At 38.5% G+C, this 18,382-nt stretch overlaps 2 protein-coding genes across 2 annotated transcripts; one reads left to right on the forward strand and one right to left on the reverse strand.

The window, feature by feature from the left end:
• Positions 1 to 470: 470 nt before the first annotated feature.
• On the forward strand, positions 471 to 5,834 carry LOC129743288 (uncharacterized). The gene has a single exon (XM_055735274.1). The coding sequence runs from the start codon at positions 471 to 473 to the stop codon at positions 5,832 to 5,834; it is 5,364 nt and encodes a 1,787-aa protein (XP_055591249.1).
• Positions 5,835 to 6,113: 279 nt separating this feature from the next.
• LOC129743289 (uncharacterized) lies at positions 6,114 to 17,715 on the reverse strand. Its single transcript, XM_055735275.1, has 3 exons — positions 16,252 to 17,715; positions 14,662 to 14,812; positions 6,114 to 6,157 (listed from the first exon to the last, which is right to left on the reverse strand). Exons 1-3 carry the CDS (start codon positions 17,713 to 17,715, stop codon positions 6,114 to 6,116), a joined length of 1,659 nt encoding a protein of 552 aa, XP_055591250.1.
• Positions 17,716 to 18,382: the final 667 nt, after the last annotated feature.

Genomic DNA, 18,382 nt, shown 5'->3' on the forward strand with positions numbered 1-18,382 from the left:
TAATCTTTTTAACAAAGCTCTGCAGTATCACATTTTACAAACTTGAAATGTTCAACAAAGTGGTGTATTTTAGTAAGACAAACAACTTTGTGGAACATTCTATTAAACTTAAAATTTACTGAAAAAAGTTATTATTAAAAAACTGATTTTTAGAGGTTTAGTTTCTTATTTGGCCGATATCTCGGATAATAATTATTTTAGAAACTTAGCATCTGAGACAAAGTTGTAGAAAATTTGATTTTTAACAAGTTTGTAAAAGACATCAAAGAGCTAAAACCTATAACAGAGAAGTTTGAAATTTTATCTCACTTGTAGGGGGATTAATCAGAAAAATAATAGTTTTTTATTATAGAGCTAATTTTACTGACAAACTTCTCCGAAGACACCGATATGCTAAAATGTGACCTAAAAAAGTTATAAGCAACGATCACGTTTTTCGCATTTTGGACCACTGTGCACCGAAACGAAATATGAGATTGGAGTTGCAGAAATTGGAAGAGGAACAACGCCTGAACGAGGAGGAATATACCCGAAAGAAGCAGTTGCTTCAAAGGCGCTATGAATTGATACAGGCAATAGCAAACGAAGCTGAGTCGGCTGAAATCGAACCCGACATCCGGACGGAAGGATGGCAGTGCCATTCGGAACCTAGCGCCGAAAGAATACGACACCAACCTGAGTTTAAACTACCGGAACGCAAAACATCTAACGATAATAAACCGTATCAACTGAAGTCTTCAGAAAATCATTGCTTAGCTGATCAGCCCGAGCAGATTTATCAACACATCCGATCCCAGCAGCCGTCGCTGATTCGCCAGCGAAGAGTCTTTAACATACACTCCGATTTCACGGGAGCAGAAGGACAAATAAGGCAGGTTGATGTGCGACCACCTTTGTATGCCGCTCACGATCAATTTACTCCTCGACATCGATCCACGCCGCAGCATCATGCGTATCGCTCTACGACACGTAACGTTTATCGTGATATAGGCACCGGAAATGACCTAACCAACAGTCACCTGACAGTTGCTCGGCAAGCGGCAGCTCAGGAGTTGCCCATATTTAGCGGGGTGCCTGAAGAATGGCCGTTATTCGTTTCTACCTATTCCACTACAACAACGATGTGCGGATTTACTGCAGAAGAAAACCTGATTCGGCTTCAAAAATGCCTGCGAGGAAAAGCCTATGAAGCTGTAAAGTGCATGTTGATGCACCCATCGAATGTTGGATCCATCATGTCAACGTTGAGAATGATATTCGGCAGCCCTGAGATTATCGTACATAATTTGATCACGAAGATCCAGTCTGCTCCTCCCCCTCGAGCTGATCGCTTGGAAACTATGATTGACTTTGCGCTATCAGTGAAAAACTTGTGTGCTACCATTGAGGCATGTGAACTGATTGAGTATACCTACGACGCTACTTTACTTCGTGTTCTGGTGGGAAAATTGCCTATTGATTACAGAGTTGAATGGGCCAAATATCGTCGATTCATTGAAGAAGCCAAACTTACCACGTTTAGTGACTGGTTATATGATTTTGCGGAAACCATTTCATCAATCGCCTCATTGGATGACGTCGAACTTAAGCACTCGAAGGAAATGAAAAGGGGACCGGCCTACCTGAATCTGCATTCCGAGATCGAGGATGATTATTCAGATAAGTACGAGATCGAAAATTCGCCACAACTGAAGGAAAAACCCAAACGATATATTCATGCAACGGTAGACAAGAAAATTTGTAAAGTTTGCAACGGGAACTGTATTTCGTTGGAAAGGTGCAAGGGCTTTAAGGAACTCACTTACAAAGGTCGTTGGGCTGTAATTAATGAACATGGATTTTGCAAAAGATGTCTTGGAAGACATGCTAGGGCATGCAAATCACAGAGGCTCTGTGGCGAGAACGGATGCTCGTTTAAACATCATCCACTGCTTCACAAATTTCAGAACGACGGTTTCAATGCAACTCAAAATGGACCAGTAACGTCTGGGGACTGCAACATTCACCATAAGCTGCCAAATCATGTTTTATTTCGTGTGATTCCTGTATTCCTTCATGGGCCCGCCAAAACGGTTAAGACCTATGCGTTTTTGGATGACGGCTCATCATTAACCTTGATTGAAAGCGAGCTGGCTGCAGAGTTGGGTGTCACTGGAAAGGCTGAACCACTTTGTCTTCGATGGACTGGCAACAAAACTCGCAACGAGCCGGATTCACAGAATCTTACACTGGACATCTCAGGAACGCAGGTCGGCCACAAGAGGTATCGACTTCCCGAAGTACTTACCGTGTCCAATTTGGAACTGTTTCGTCAATCGTTGGATATGCAAGATTTCGCCGAAAAATACAGCCATCTACGAGGAGTTCCTGCAGAATCGTATCATGACATCCAGCCACGTATACTTATTGGGAGTAATAACGCTAACTTGGGATATGTCCTCAAGGGTCGTGAAGGAGAAATGCATGAGCCAGTAGCTACAAAGACCCTTCTGGGGTGGACCGTCTACGGTGAGTGTGATCTACGAATTCGGCAATTCTGTGGTTTTCACGACGTTCATATGTGTCAATGCAATGGTGCTAAAGATGAAACATTGCATCAGGCGATGCGTGATTACTTTTCCATCGATGGACTAGGTATAACGAAGTCAACGGCGCTGGTAGAGTCCAATGATGATCGGAGAGCTCGGAAAATTTTAGAGTCATTCTCGCGAAGGGATGATGGTCGTTTTGAAGGACGTCTTCTCTGGAAATACGATAAATTTAGAGTTCCGGATAGCAAACCACAGGCCACGCGTCGTTATGAATGTCTGGAGGCAAGGATGAGAAAGGACCCTTCACTAGCAGCGACTCTTCATGAGAAAATGCAGGATTATGTTGCGAAAGGTTACATAAGGAAACTGAGCGACGATGAGATTGGAGAAGATTTTCGAAGAGTGTGGTACCTACCGATATTTCCGGTCGTTAACCCCAACAAACCGAACAAAGTTCGCATCGTATGGGACGCAGCAGCGAAGAGCCATGGAATCGCTCTAAATTCACTTCTCCTGAAAGGCCCGGACCAAAACACGCCGCTTACTGACGTTCTCATCAGGTTTCGAGAACACCGAATCGCGGTTTGCGGTGACATCCGCGAGATGTTTCACCAGGTGATGATCTCTGAAGAAGACCAACATTACCAAAGGTTTTTGTGGAAAGAAAACTCTAGCGACCCAAAACCCAGTACGTATGTCATGCAAGTTTTAACCTTTGGCGCATGCTGTTCTCCGAGTATCGCGCAATACGCCAAGAACGTCAACGTAAGAGAACATGCAGGTCAATATCCTCAAGCAGCAGCAGCGATAACAGATAATCATTACGTGGACGATATGTTGTTGAGCGTGGAAAGCGAGGCGGAAGCGATTCGAGTTGCGGAAGAGGTTCGATTTATCCATGGACGAGCCGGGTTCGAAATGCGGAACTGGATCTCCAATTCCCCAGTAGTATTGGCAGCTTTAAATCAACCGGATTGTCTAGAAAAAAGTCTTAACTTAGATTCGGAACTGTCTACAGAGAAGGTATTGGGCATGTGGTGGTGCACTGCTACAGACAGCTTTACCTATCGGTTATCTCGAAGGCACGACGCAGAACTTTTGTCCGGCAAACGCATTCCAACGAAACGAGAAGTACTTCGGACACTTATGTCAGTTTTCGATCCGTTAGGATTTTTAGCTAATCTGATGATTCATCTAAAGATAATCCTGCAGCAAATTTGGAGAATTTCCATAGGGTGGGATGAACAGATCCCGAAGAATATTTTCGATCACTGGTTAGAATGGATCGCTGTTTTGCCGAAGGTTGAAGGCATTCGCATACCGAGATGTTTCCGTTTAGAGGTTTCAATTGAGTCAGATACGATAGTTCAGCTGCATACGTTCGTAGACGCAAGCGAGTTAGGATACGCCGCAGTTTTGTACCTGCGCTTCAAACAGCAAGAAAGGATCGAATGTGTTATAGTTGCCGCAAAATCCCGCGTAGCTCCCCTGAAATTTGTATCTATACCGAGAATGGAGCTTGAAGCTGCCTTAATTGGAGCAAGACTAGCTGATTCAATTTGCAAGGCTTTAAGTTTAAAGATAAACCAACGCGTCTTTTGGAGTGATTCCAGAGACGTTCTGTGTTGGATCCGATCAGATCACCGGCGTTATTCCCACTACGTAGCACACCGCGTTAGTGAAATACTCGAACTAACCCAAATTTCAGAGTGGAGATGGATACCAACAGACGAAAATGTTGCCGATGAAGGTACCAAATGGCAGAGATCACCAGAGGTGGCAAATGACAGTCGTTGGCTCAACGGGCCAGAGTTTCTGAGGGAGGACGAGTTAACATGGCCAACCGAGCAAATTAGTCGTGAAATCACCAATGAAGAACTAAAGGCAGCAATTTACTACCACGAACAAGTACATCAGGCACCTGCTAATCTATTTGATACGACGAGGTTTAGCAGCTGGAACCATCTAAGACGAACGGCGGCATGGGTTCGAAGATTCATCGTCAACAAGGTTCTCCAATTCAAAAACCAACCACTTGCTCTAGGCCCTCTTTCAGGACAAGAAATTTATCGCGGTGAAATGATTTTGTTTCGTCAAGCGCAATATGAAAAGTTTGCAGCAGAAATCTTAACACTTTCAAACGATAGAAATGCACACAAACTTCTCCCAAGATCGAGTTCGATCTATGAACTTTGGCCGTTCTTAGACGAAGATAAAGTTTTACGAGAAAAAACGCGAATTGGATCCTGTGAAATTGCCAGCATAGATGCCAAAAATCCCATAATACTTCCTAAATCGAGCCACATATCAAAGCTAATAGTTAAACACTATCACGAACAGTTTTATCATCGAAATCATCGCACCGTGTTGAACGAGCTGAGACAACGTTTCCGTATAGTACCACGCTTCGCAAGTGTTCTCCGGAAGGTACGAGCAGAATGTCAAGTTTGCAAGAACCTACGATCAGTTCCACAACCTCCTCCTATGAGCGATCTTCCTGCAGCAAGGTTAGCCGCATTTTCCAGACCGTTTTCGTTTATAGGAATAGATTACTTCGGTCCAATTAATGTTACAGTTAAACGTAGCTCCGAGAAACGCTGGGGCGTTTTAATAACATGCTTAACAGTGCGTGCAGTTCATATTGAGATAGCGCACTCACTCTCTGCACAATCGTGCATTATGTCGTTACGGAATTTTATGGGAAGAAGAGGGATTCCAGTAGAAATTTTCAGTGATCGCGGTACCAACATGGTTGGCGCGAGCAAGGAACTTTTGTTGGCCCTGAAATCAATGGATCAAGACTTAGTCATTCAGGAAATAACAAGTCCTAATACAACGTGGTCATTTATCCCTCCCTCCTCGCCACACATGGGCGGATCATGGGAAAGAATGATCCAAACCGTAAAAAGAAACCTGAACCAGATCAAACCGCGCCATCAACTTACAGATGAAGTGTTTAAAAACCTGTTGATTGAAATTGAAAATATAATAAATTCGAGACCGCTGACACAGTTGGCATTAGACGACGAGGTTTCTTCGGTTTTGACTCCTAACCATTTCCTGCTCGGATCCTCAAACGGGTTAAAGCCGGCGACTCCCTTTAATGACAGCAATCAAGCTTTAAGGAATAATTGGCAAACTTCACAAATCGAGGCAAACGTTTTCTGGAATCGCTGGATTCGAGATTACCTTCCCGAACTCACCAAGAGATCCAAATGGTTCACTCCGGTGGAATCAATTAAAGTTGGTGATGTAGCAGTGAACGTGAAACTTGCAAAACTTGATGTTAGACGCGATTCTTAAGTAAACCAGGAAGTCGTTTACGAGGGGGAGTGTCACGTGTCACGGCGCGTCTCCATCAGATTATCTTTATATATTTTTTCCGTGCGCATAACATAGGAATGTGAGTTCTAATTTAGAAAGATAAGCCAAAGGCGAATATGAAAAAACCCACTTTATTTGTAAGGAAGTAGTTTGTAGAGAATTCTAACAAAAGAAAAGAAAGCAAAAGAAGATTATTACCGGTCTAAGATCTTTATTGAGCACATTTCCTTACATCGTGAATAGTGAAACCGCTTAAAATTAGAAGTTGAATTCATAAGTTTCACGCCAGCAGGTAACCTCATCTGAAAAGAAAAAGAAAGAAAATATGTATTAATACAATATTATTTATATTAGGAAGTGTAATTCGAAAATAGCATTCGTGATATCAACACAACTTATTCTACTCGGCTCAAGAAAGTTGTAAGTTAAAAATTAGACCACCAACTCTAAACTTCATTTGCCTAACAAATGCAACATTTTCACAGTAGACATCCGCGTCGACCTAGAGCAACTTTGTTTATCCATCAGCAGCTTCTGTACGGTCCAAAGGGCGATCTGTGAAAGTTTTTTCATATATACTAACCAACCGACAGCAAACAAGTGAGGTTACCTAAGAAACATATAAAAACAAACAAACATTACAATCATCTCTTCAACCACAGAAAAATCTCAATCACCGGAACATACGAAGAAGAATTGATAAAAAATAAGAGATATCTAGTAAACGTAAGTTAATCTAATGAAAACAAAAACAAACATTTATACATTCCAATCTTTGTAGGAATTTTTTAATACACTCTATTAAAATCTCGGAACCATCTCTATCATTCTTCACACTCTGAAGGGGTTAATATGAAATTTAATGTAAAAATAATAAAAAAAATTTTATCAATGATTTCAAGAAATACTCTAACTTTTTCATAAAATCTCTTTTTTATGTTTGCACACTTTTTTCAGTCATGTATTGATTTATTTTTTTTACCACAGAAGCAAAGTTTTGCAAAATTATAATATTTTACACAAACTCACCTGGAAAAAGCAATTGGAATCTGGTTGGAACCTTTTTATGAGTAGGCATCTCGAAGAATTTGATTTCGCAAATCCGGTCTTATCATAAATTTTGTTGTCCATCAGAACACATCTGTCATATTGCGTAAAAACCGAATGCGCAGATTGCGATCTTTGGAACTGATCATAATTAGTTATTTACTTGGTGTCTACTAGTCAGGCAACACTTTTTGCCTGTCGGAAATGGATTTTTTGCATTATTTAAGGAGTCTGCATTCAGTTATCCCCAATAACCATAGACTTTTTACCATATTTAAGATCAAGGGTTGCACTCCGATGGTTGGTTTGAACTTCGTGTGGATCCTAGAGTGGCTCCTTATACCTCTCAACCATTTGGTCCGAAATAAAATAAGAAAAAATCAACAGTTCATGAGCTTTCAAGTCAACAATGAAGAATTTTCGAGGCGCAAAATGCGTAAAAGGAGCAAATTTGTGCAAAATAATTTTTACCATGTATTTTTGCATCGTAAGAATCTCAAACACAATGAAACTTAAAAATCTGGCAAAAATAGGCAAGATAGTTCTTTTTATAACCAACACAACGCTACTAAAGTTTTGCATATCCGAGCTCTATTAACGTAGTTATCACCGAAATAAAGTGCCCGGATACTAAATGATCATAGCCTTATATGGGTTCTATAAAGGTGGATATGGAGATTGCCGTGTTAGAGTTGATCAACAGTGTATCTCAGAACCTTGACAGAAAAAAAAGGAAACATCAGGCGCGTTATTTCTCGATCTATCGGAAGCCTTCAATACAATTCATAACAATTTTTTGCTTAAAAAGCTAGAAGCATATGGAATAGGAGGCACAGTCAACAACTTCATGCGAAGATATTTGAAAGATCGTAAACAAGTCGTAAAAATAAAAAAAAATACGTTTAGTTCTCAGTTACCTATAACAGTAGGCGTTCCCTAAGAAATTAATTAAGGACCATTACTGTTGCTGATTTACGTAAACGATTTACCCAATTGTGACATAATCAGATCATGCAACATAATCCGAACGTACAACATAATCGGACCATGTGACATGATCAGATCATGCAAAATAATCGACCATGTGACATAATCGGACCATGTGATATAATCTGACCATGCAACATAATCGACCATGTGACATTAATCGACCTTGTGACATAATCCGACCATGCAACATAATCGGATCATGCAACATAATCGGATCATGCAACATAATCCGACCATGCAACATAACCGGACCATGTGACATAATCGGATCATGCAACATAATCAGATATTATCGGATCATGCAACATAATCGACCATGTGACATAATCCGAAAATTCATCATAATCGGACCATGTGACATAATCCGACCATGCAACTGCCTCTGAAGTCCTCCGCTCACGCTACTGGCCATCATTGCTGCTCACTGGTCCACGGTTGCCACTGAACTACTGCAAATCGATATCTGAGTCGGTTTACCACTGGTGGGGTCCAAACTAAGATCGAAGCGCAGCAACGTCTGTTCAGTTCGACGGCAAACAGAGAACGAAACCGAGTCGACCGACGGGCCCTTTGTTTTATACCTTCCGTAGGTAGGGAAAAGCAAAACCCATCAAAGCAGGCGTTGGTGATGACGTCATAATCCTTTAGATGTGATGTCCGTTAATGAGGCGTTTTTTGTGACGCGAGATTCGTTCGCAAATTTCAATTTGTTCCCTAAAGTGTTGCCGTAAGACGTAATTCTACACAAAAAAAATACATCTTTCTGTTATTCCTTTGTTTGATGGATCTACGAATCACGGTTTAGTGCAAAATGTATCGAACATCGAACTCGAGTCATCTGATTATCTCTCTGACACCTTTCCAATAGGCTTAATCGTCAGATGTAAACTAGTCAAGCTGAAGCTCTATAATACAATTGACTTCATCGAGTTAAATTTGGTGCTAGATTCTACGGCAGAAAACGCTCATCGCGCCCCGATCAAAGGTGCTTATACTGTCCCAGGGAGGAGGGGGAGGGGTTTCTTATGCCTCTAAAGTTTTGAAATAGACTTTTTTAGTGTCTGGACACAAAACAATGCTAAAACTCACATATTGAACCTATTTTCTATGGAAAAATAAGCGCCCTTCTTAAGGTGGCCGTTATGCCCTTATCTACCCTACTAACTCTGTGCCAAACCTGTGAGCCAAAAAGTTTAATAGGTATCAAAAATGTGAAGAAAATATTTTATAATTAAATGATGAAAGTATAATGATTGGTACGCTGTATACATTCTATACATATGCCCGGATTTTATGTTAAAAAATTAGAAATCAACTGTCCGGTTTCGGAAAAGCTATAAAAAATTCGTATTTTCAAGCCCCAGACAAAAGTCTGCAAAAATTTTCACCATCCTAGAACTATTCCACTTGGTTGAAGATTGGTTGGAGTGAGAGAAAAAAACATTAACAAATTTTAAACTGAAATAATCTTAAGCCATACGCCAGATTCAAACAAAATTTTTAAATATCCTGGAGTGAAGCTATCCCGAAAGAAATAAATCCTGTGATTCTGGATGATTCTCACCCTATTGAAGAGTGCTGTTTCACACCTGACTTGAAATTTTGATCCTTTTTTACCGTAGCTAAAACTCCACGCAAATACGGGTTTTTTTTGTCCGTATGTTCGGATGGTGGCTCCGACAATTCGAGAAAAATCTTCCTTTGAAAGGTTTGGTCGTTGCAATGCAATGGTGGCAAACAATTTGCCCGGGAGAAAAATAAATCGAATATTTATGGTTTGTTACTCCGGAGGAAAATGCAATTTATTGTGTAATACTTCACTACCCCGGGAAGCAAATGCACACGGAACGGGAAGTTTCTCGGAAGCTCGGCAGCTTTCGGAAGCACCCGATGGATGATCTCTCAGGTGGCCCAACTTTGTTCGATCGACACATGAATTCACACACCATCGCATCGCCGTCTCGTTCGAATCAACAACAGCACCAGATGCAGTTCTAGCGACTCTACACGTTTGATTGCATTCAGCAGGAATAGAAAAGGATTCCGATTTTTCAGATCTAACTCTTTCGAGGTGCTTCCTTTTTTATGGTAAAAGTTGCTCAGCTTGAGGGAATTCGTTAGAAGAAGAAGTTGCAAATTTGTATGCAGTGTTTGATATTCTAAAACCAGCTCGCTGAAAAAGTTTTTTTTTTCAAAAAAATACAATCTTGATCCAGTTCAGCTTAGATGTTGAAAACGCATTTAACACTCTAAAACCCAATATCAGTTTTAGAAAATGGCAATTGATTCTTACTTCCTTTGTTCCAAAAAAAGAAAAAAAATCTGCAAAAACTTATGAATGTTAAATATTTCTGGAAATTTGAGACTCTGGATGAATGTTTTTTTAAACATGTAGGTTTTTTTTTCTTATTTCAGCTCTTGGCTCAAAAATCTTTTCCACATGTAGTTTCGCAAGATAAAGTCCCACATTGTACCGAGCTAAACTGTTCTAAATGGAATGACAAATGACACTTTGTTGTGTCAACAGCACCACAAGATCCACTTTCAAATGCGAAATGTCAACAGAGGACCGGTTTCCGCAAAGTTAAAGCATTCGAATCTTTCAGCTTTTTCCTACCCCTCAAAGATTAACCGAACGAAAGAAAACAGATCAGCATTCTAACTAACTATTAGGAGAAACCTCCATCGTCACCTAGAATGAGGTAGGTATCTGGTAGGATTTAAGCACTCTTGTTCTCGAAAGCTAGATTGCTGGGTGTGGGTGGGTGTTTGTTTGCCTAAACTTTGTTCTCACTTTAACTAACGTTCTGATTAAGAGGTTGAGCTATAGCTGCTAGTTGTTGTGTAGTTTGCATAAAAGGCTCTGGATTTTCCACCGTATAAACATATCACCTTCACCACCTATGAATGAACATATCTGCCAACACAGACAGCTCAGACACGACAAACAAAGTCCTGCCAACTTTTGCTTTGCTTTGAGTGGTAGGTATAAGTTTCCGGCAGATTTTGTGTTTGTTTATCGTTTCGCTGAGCTGCTGGTTAATATCATCATCATCAACTTCGTTATTATTATTATAACTGCTGTTGAACCTGTTGTTGGTTGTCGTTGATTGTTGAAATAGCAAAGGCATCTAAGGACAGGAATGGTTTCTTTCTTCACACTGTGAATAGAAATCATCATCATCATAACCATCATCAAATTGGAATTAATAATAATATTAATAAATTATCGGCCTCATTGGTGAAAGTGATCACCTCTTAACCAAAAACACTTCAAGATTATAGTCCCGGCACTTAAAAACCTTATAAGTTAAATGCCTTAATGAAAAAACATTCGTAAAAATAAATCATAATTTAAAGATAATGAAATTTAATTGACGGAAAGAATGTTTGAAGAAAAGAACGCTGTTGAAATTAAGCGATTTAATTTTATGTAGCAGCATTTTCATCACATACTGTCAAACGGGGCATCATGCAGATCAATCAGATGTAACATTTGCTTACAACAACGCTTATTTAATTTTTATTTCAATACAATGTAAAAGAGTTATCATTCAATGAAAACAAAATGATGATGGCAAAGTTTTTCACATCGTGAGATAATTTTTTGAAGTTTTTGATTCTAATGGAAAATTTAAAAAAAAATCGAGCCATAGATGTACAATTTTTTTCATATTTCGAAGCCATGAAAAACTTTACCCAGTATGACGGATTGCCTTAATGATATCATGTACAAACTTTATATTGCTTTTATTATTCTTTAGTCACACTGTTGGTGTAAATTGTTTTTCAAACAGCCACTATTTTTTTTTAAATAAATATTTTTATAATTCAGTTATTTAATTAAAACAAAACCAAAAATGACTGCAATTTGTGCTTTATGCGTGATGATACCACAAATAGGGGAGATAAGGGCATAATGACCACCTTAAGGAAAACGCTTATTTAACCATAGAGAACAGCTATAATATGTAACTTTAATCATTGTTTCGTGTTCAGACACTCAAATAGTCTATTGCCACTTGGATGAAACTCGAGAAACTAGATAAAAACGTTTAAAAATGCATTTTAAAATTTTTTGCTGAAAGCTGAAAACAAGTCACTGTAGGGGCATAATGAGAACCCCCCCTGGGGCAGTTTAAGCACTATTAATCGAGGCACGATGAGAATTTTCTGCCGGAGAATCTAGCAGCGAATTCGACTCGATAAAGTGAACTGAATAATATAGCTACAGCTTGCCTTGTTTCTACTGACGATTTGGCCTATTGGCAAGGTGACGAAGAAGTAATCATTAGACTCGAGTTCGATTCCTGGTCACGGTGATTTTTTTTCTTTTATCATTCATGATCGATGCATTTTGCACTAAATGGTGAGGCGTAGATTCATCAAAAAAAGCAATAACAAAATAATCTAGGTCTGTTTGTCGAATTTAAACAGTTAACACATGCTCATACATTATGTATCTGGTGTTTTGTTTGATGGATGATGCTACTAGCCGTATAATGTAACAATCAAAAAAAATCAATTGTGGATGGTATGTAAAACAATTCCCCTTGAACAGGAATCAAAATCGAGTCTACTGATTAGCTCTCCGATACCTTACCAATAGCTTTATTATGTGGCTCTATTGTTCAGCTGACTTCATCAAAATGAATTCACTGCTAGAAAATATGGCAAAAAATGCTCATCTTTCCCTGATTAATAGTGCTCTGTTCGCCTCAGGTCAACAAATTTAATTAAAAACGCATTTTAAAATCAAGTTAAATGAAAAATGGAAAATTTTATGATGGTGAAAATTCAGAAACAATGTGTAAATCATGTTTGCAGTGCGTACATTTCAGATCACGATGATTTAAAGGTCATAAAAGCTTTTTTAGTGGTGCTCAAATATTATAATATTTTTGTCACTTGAAAACCTAACTTATTATTTTTTAATATTTCTGTAAAGATGAAAAGGATATTTCTTTTTTGGAGAAAAATTAATACTATAGGTAGTACGGACAAATCCTCATGAAAATTTGTTATAGAAAATACGTACTTCTGTAGAAAAAAGGAGTGCTTATTATGCTCTGGATGCTCGTTATGCCCTTATCTCCCCTATTTAAAAACTTTAAATTTTCAAACGTTTTCATTTGATTTTCCATTAAAAACAATGTTTGATGCAACTTTTCCATTTTTTCAGTAGGGAAAAAATAGCATGTTTTTGAAAAAATAAAAATAACCGGTGAAACCAATAATTTTTTGACTACTTCAATTTGATGTTTTGTTAGCGCCGATGTGGTCTAGTGGATAGGCTGGCGCGAGTCTGGTTTTGGTATGCCAGGCGTACTGGGTTCGATTCCCGGTATCGGCAAGAAAACTTTTGGGTTCGAATCCCATAAGTTGCCGACAGGTAAGATGTGTTTTCTCATATAAATGACTATATAATAAGAATGTTCAGTCAGTTGCTAGCTGGCCAGGTATATACACGGATGCTGGAATACCTGTAAGTAAACTAGCCCTCCTGATTGACTCGTTCTTCCAAAATAAAAGCCATGGGGTCCGGGTATGGTGTACCTATGCGTTGTATTGGAGATTTGTCGAACTTAATAATCTAAAAGAATGCAAGTGGGCACATACTTAGGCAGAAACTGCGGTGAATCCGTGCACCCATGGTGGATAACCAACATACATAACCAACATACTTCAATTTGATGTTTTATCAACCTTGAAACTTTTGATTTACAAGCAGTTTTTAGAAGCCTTTGAAGTTGAAAAGTGTTGCATCATGCCCCAGTTGACGGTACCAATTTTTTTTTTCAACCAGGTCATCTACTATTGATGAAGTGGTAAAAACAGAAATTTTCACAATTTTTAATTTCTTCTTATTACATAATTATGAAATGTTCTTATCTAAAAGGAAATCACCTTTATCGATAAGGCCGATTGACAAATTAACAAACGTAACAAACCGTGATTAAATCAGTGATAAAATACCTAACCAATAGAATAGTTTTTATCGAATTGCATTCAGGCTGTTACATAATCTTTCAGGGAGAAATTTCTTGAAACACTTTGGAATTCTCTGAATGCGGTCTTGATTATTTTGACAACGTAAAATGATGAGTAAAATACGTATAGTCATTGTCGAAGTCATGTTGAAAGTCATGTTGAAAAAGGGCCAAAAAAGGTATCTGATCAAAAACTGATACAAATTCATTTTTTTCAGGTTTTTTTTTATTAAATTTTATATACAGTTACATTTAAAGCTTACATTTTACGGGCAGCCGCCGCCCGTGGCGTAGAGGATAGCCTTCAAGTCTTCTAAGCCAAAGGGTATGAGATCGAATCCTGGTTACGGCATACATAGTATACTTTCGGTGGGTTGGTGGTTTTAGCATTTGTAAGATGCTAGCCCCCATATGCTCGAAGGATGTACGCTTAGAGTTAAGAAAAAGTAATCTCTTCGAGGAAACATCATTTTTCATTGAGATCCTGTATGTGTTTGTGTTCATTTAAATCTATGTGTTGTCTAAATCACTATTATCGATTTTGGTTGATATTTTTCGGTGAAAATTAAGTCAAATCCAAACAACTTCTTTACGTTTCGGCTTACTGTTTTGTTTCGGCCATCTTCAGAAAAACTGTATTTCATAAAATTTTAAAAAATAGAATATAATACAAAAAATGTTTTGTTAGAATAACCACACAATTTTCCGTCACTTTTAACTACACTAGAAGCACTTACAATTGTTTCGCCGTGTGCTTTCCTAACGGCTGTCTAACTTACTTTGAGTCAGATTTTGAATCGCTTCTAGTAGCTTGCGTTTTGCGTTCTTGGTGACGTCGTGCAGTCGGTTGTTGTCGTCGTGTTTGGGGTCGTCGTTTTCGAATTCTTTCTTGAGAACTGTGGCGTCGCTCTTAGTTTTTTGATTATTGAGCTGTATATTTTAGAGATCTCGATAGCGTCTTGTTTTATGTTTACTGTATTTCCTTTTTTCAGTTTTATATGTAATGTTTCAGCAGTCTTTCTTTTTCCTTCTTGGTTCACTCTCTCTAAAATATAAGCCTTTTCAAAATCAAATTTGTGGTTTTGCTCAAGAGCATGTTGTGTCAATCCTGTGGCCCTGGAGTTTTGTTTAAGACTTGTTTTATGGTTTTTTATACGTTTTTCCAGTGTTTGCGATGTTTGACCACAGTATTCCTTTTCACATTCACAGGGAATCGAGTAAACTACATTTGTTTGTTTAAGTTTTGGGATCTGGTCCTTTGTTTTGGTGAACAAACAGTTTTTTATTTTATTTATTGGTTTTGAAGATGCAATGATATCATGTTTTCTCAATAGTTTACTGACTTTTTCGCTTAGCCCTGGGATATATGTTAGTGAGACATATTTGCCGTTATTTTCAGTGGGTTTGTTACTTAGCGAATTGTAAATGACATCTACCCTCTTTTTTAGAACGTAGTTGATGAATTCATCCGGGTAATTATTTTGGTGCAATATTCTTTTAACTTTTTTGATGCTCATTTGCCGTTTGTCTATGTCACTAAGTTTAAGCGCTCGATCAATTAGCGCAATTGCGGTGTTCTTTTTATGTACGTATGGACTTTCTGAGTAAAAATCTAAGTACAGACTCCGTTCGTTTTTGGCAACATTCGATTTTGGCAACATTCGATTTTGGCAACATCCGATTTTGGCACATGTGCCAAAATCGAACGGTTTTTAGAATCAACATTACCTTTTAGTTTTCGTTATAACAGGACCAATTTAATTTAGACAAACACCATAAATACGTTTTTATGTTCGGAAATGGTGTTAAAATGCAACAATAAAATCCAAAGTTTTTAAAAATAATTATAAAGTACTCAAAAATGACAAAAAGATAAAAATTCAAAAAGTTAAAAAACAAATCCAAGCAAAAGACTGAAAATGACAAAAAACAACTAAAAAATGATGAAGAACGACAAAAACAGCAAATATGACAAATGAAAGCAAACATTTTAAACAAAACAAGAAAAGTGGAAAATGCTTCAAAAACATAATGAAAAAAATTAAAAATGACTACAAATGGTCGAAAATTGACCAAAAATAACGTGTTTGATAATAATAACAGTTATTTTGTAAAAAAAAACTGAAAAAAAGTTAAAAAAAAACGTTCGATTTTGGCAACATTCGATTTTGGCAACATAAAATGTACGGGCGTGTTGCCAAAATCGAACGGGGTCTGTATCTCCCATTTTCTTGTTTTGTGTACCAATTTTTCTCAACTTTTTCTTGATTTCTGAAGAGTTTGAGATCTAGGAATCGCAAAGTATTATCTATTTCTTTTTCAAGAGTGAATTTTATGCTGCTGCATTGGTTGTTGAATTCAGCCAGCACGTGATCTATGTCACTCTCCTTGCCAATGATCAAGCAGTCATCAACATAACGTTTGTACATCACGAGATTGACGTCTTTATCTCGTAGATTTTGGATGGCTCTTTCCTCGAGTTGTTCCATCAGGAGAGACGCTACTACAGGAGATAGAGGAGAGCCCATCGGTGTACCAAACGTTTGTTCAAATATTTTACCGTTGTACTGAAAAAACGACGCTCCTAGAATTGTTTGAAGGGCGCGTTTGAATTCAGTCCATGGTATCGGCGTGTATTCGCTAATTTCCCGCCACTTTTGTTCTATTATTTCATACACATTTTTGATTGGCACGTTCGTGTAGAGCGACACGACGTCCAATGAGTAAATGATATAACCTTCGGGGACCCGAATGTTGGTAATTTCCGACGCGAAGTCGAAACTACTGCGCACGTGGTGTTCAGTTTTGCCGACGACGTTTTGCAGTACGTTGGCTAAAAACTGAGCCATGCGGTACGTAGCTGACCCGACTGTTGACACCACAGGTCGAAGTGGACGATCTTCTTTATGGATTTTGGGGAGACCGTAAATCCTCGGCGGTGGGCAGTTGAATAGTTTTAATTTATTTTTTGTGTAAGTGGTAATGTACTTGTTTTCGTGCCACAAATCCAACATCGTGTTAATGCGTTTAAGTATTTTTTCCGTTGGATCTGCGGTTAGTGGTGTGTACGTTGTTGTATCACTTACCATAGCTGTCATTTTTTCGCTGTACTCAGTCGCTAGCATCACGACGGTTTTATTCCCTTTGTCTGCTTTCGTGATGATCAGTTCGTTGTGTTCTCGGAGAAACTTTCGGCTGTGGATGACGTCCTTATGAATCCAATCGTAGTTTTTGGCGCGCGGTTGGTTTTGGAAGTCTACGTAGTTGTTGATCATCGTCGCGATGCTGCTCCTGATGTCGTCTGCGTCGGGTTTTTGTTTTATTGCGCTCTCGACGTCGGCAATGAAAGCAACGTACGGGATGTTCGTTGTCGGCTGGATGTTGAAGTTGGGTCCCAGAAGAAGTGCCCGTTCCAGATAATCCGGAATTTCCACAGTTGTTGTGTTTTCGATCCAGTCCGCTTGGATGGTTGTTTCTAGAATTTTCTTCTTTTTAAGAAAATCTAATTTTCTGATTTCTGTCTTTCTGGTCTTCTTAAATGTGGAGGCTGTTCTTTTTGATACCATTTCAATTATTTTGCGCCAATCCTCAGCATCGAGAAGGTTTTGCAGTTTCTCGGAGAGGAATTTCTTTTTCGGTTTAAGGCGCGCTGTTGTTCTTTTCGTGTCGCTGATGGCAAGACTTACCATACGGATTTTTTGTTTGTGTTCCAAGATTCTTAACTCTTTCTTGGATTTTTCGTTGTCTAGGCACATGCTTATTTTGTAGTCCAAACACTTCGGCACTATTTTGCACTTTCTGCAGTTCAGTAGGAATTTTAGTCGATTGTGCATTTTGGCAATTTTAATTGCTGTTTTTAAGAATTCTCGTGAATAGTTTTCTACGATCCTTCCGTACTTTCTTGCAATCTCGTTGATTATGAACATTTTAAACGGATGTTCTTTTCTTGATCAAATGATTTGATGGGGACGATTTTCGATCACCGCTAATTGTTATTATTGATTTTGGTTGATATTTTTCGGTGAAAATTAAGTCAAATCCAAACAACTTCTTTACGTTTCGGCTTACTGTTTTGTTTCGGCCATCTTCAGAAAAACTGTATTTCATAAAATTTTAAAAAATAGAATATAATACAAAAAATGTTTTGTTAGAATAACCACACAATTTTCCGTCACTTTTAACTACACTAGAAGCACTTACAATTGTTTCGCCGTGTGCTTTCCTAACGGCTGTCTAACTTACTTTGAGTCAGATTTTGAATCGCTTCTAGTAGCTTGCGTTTTGCGTTCTTGGTGACGTCGTGCAGTCGGTTGTTGTCGTCGTGTTTGGGGTCGTCGTTTTCGAATTCTTTCTTGACGTGCTGGCTGAATTCAACAACCAATGCAGCAGCATAAAATTCACTCTTGAAAAAGAAATAGATAATACTTTGCGATTCCTAGATCTCAAACTCTTCAGAAATCAAGAAAAAGTTGAGAAAAATTGGTACACAAAACAAGAAAA

Source organism: Uranotaenia lowii, chromosome 2 (assembly GCF_029784155.1).
Source record: "Uranotaenia lowii strain MFRU-FL chromosome 2, ASM2978415v1, whole genome shotgun sequence".
Lineage (NCBI taxonomy): Eukaryota > Metazoa > Arthropoda > Insecta > Diptera > Culicidae > Uranotaenia > Uranotaenia lowii.

What these genes read in the sequence shown, in the direction of transcription:
- LOC129743288 (XM_055735274.1), top strand. Translation starts at nt 471, where the DNA reads ATGAGATTGGAGTTGCAGAAATTGGAAGAGGAACAACGCCTGAACGAG.
- LOC129743289 (XM_055735275.1), bottom strand. Translation starts at nt 17,715, where the DNA reads ATGCACAATCGACTAAAATTCCTACTGAACTGCAGAAAGTGCAAAATA. An exon ending in AGGAGAGTGACATAGATCAC is followed by an intron (nt 14,813 to 16,251) that starts GTGCTGGCTGAA and finishes TAAAATATACAG; the next exon opens with CTCAATAATCAAAAAACTAA. An exon ending in GATTCAAAATCTGACTCAAA is followed by an intron (nt 6,158 to 14,661) that starts GTAAGTTAGACA and finishes TTTTCTTTTCAG; the next exon opens with ATGAGGTTACCTGCTGGCGT.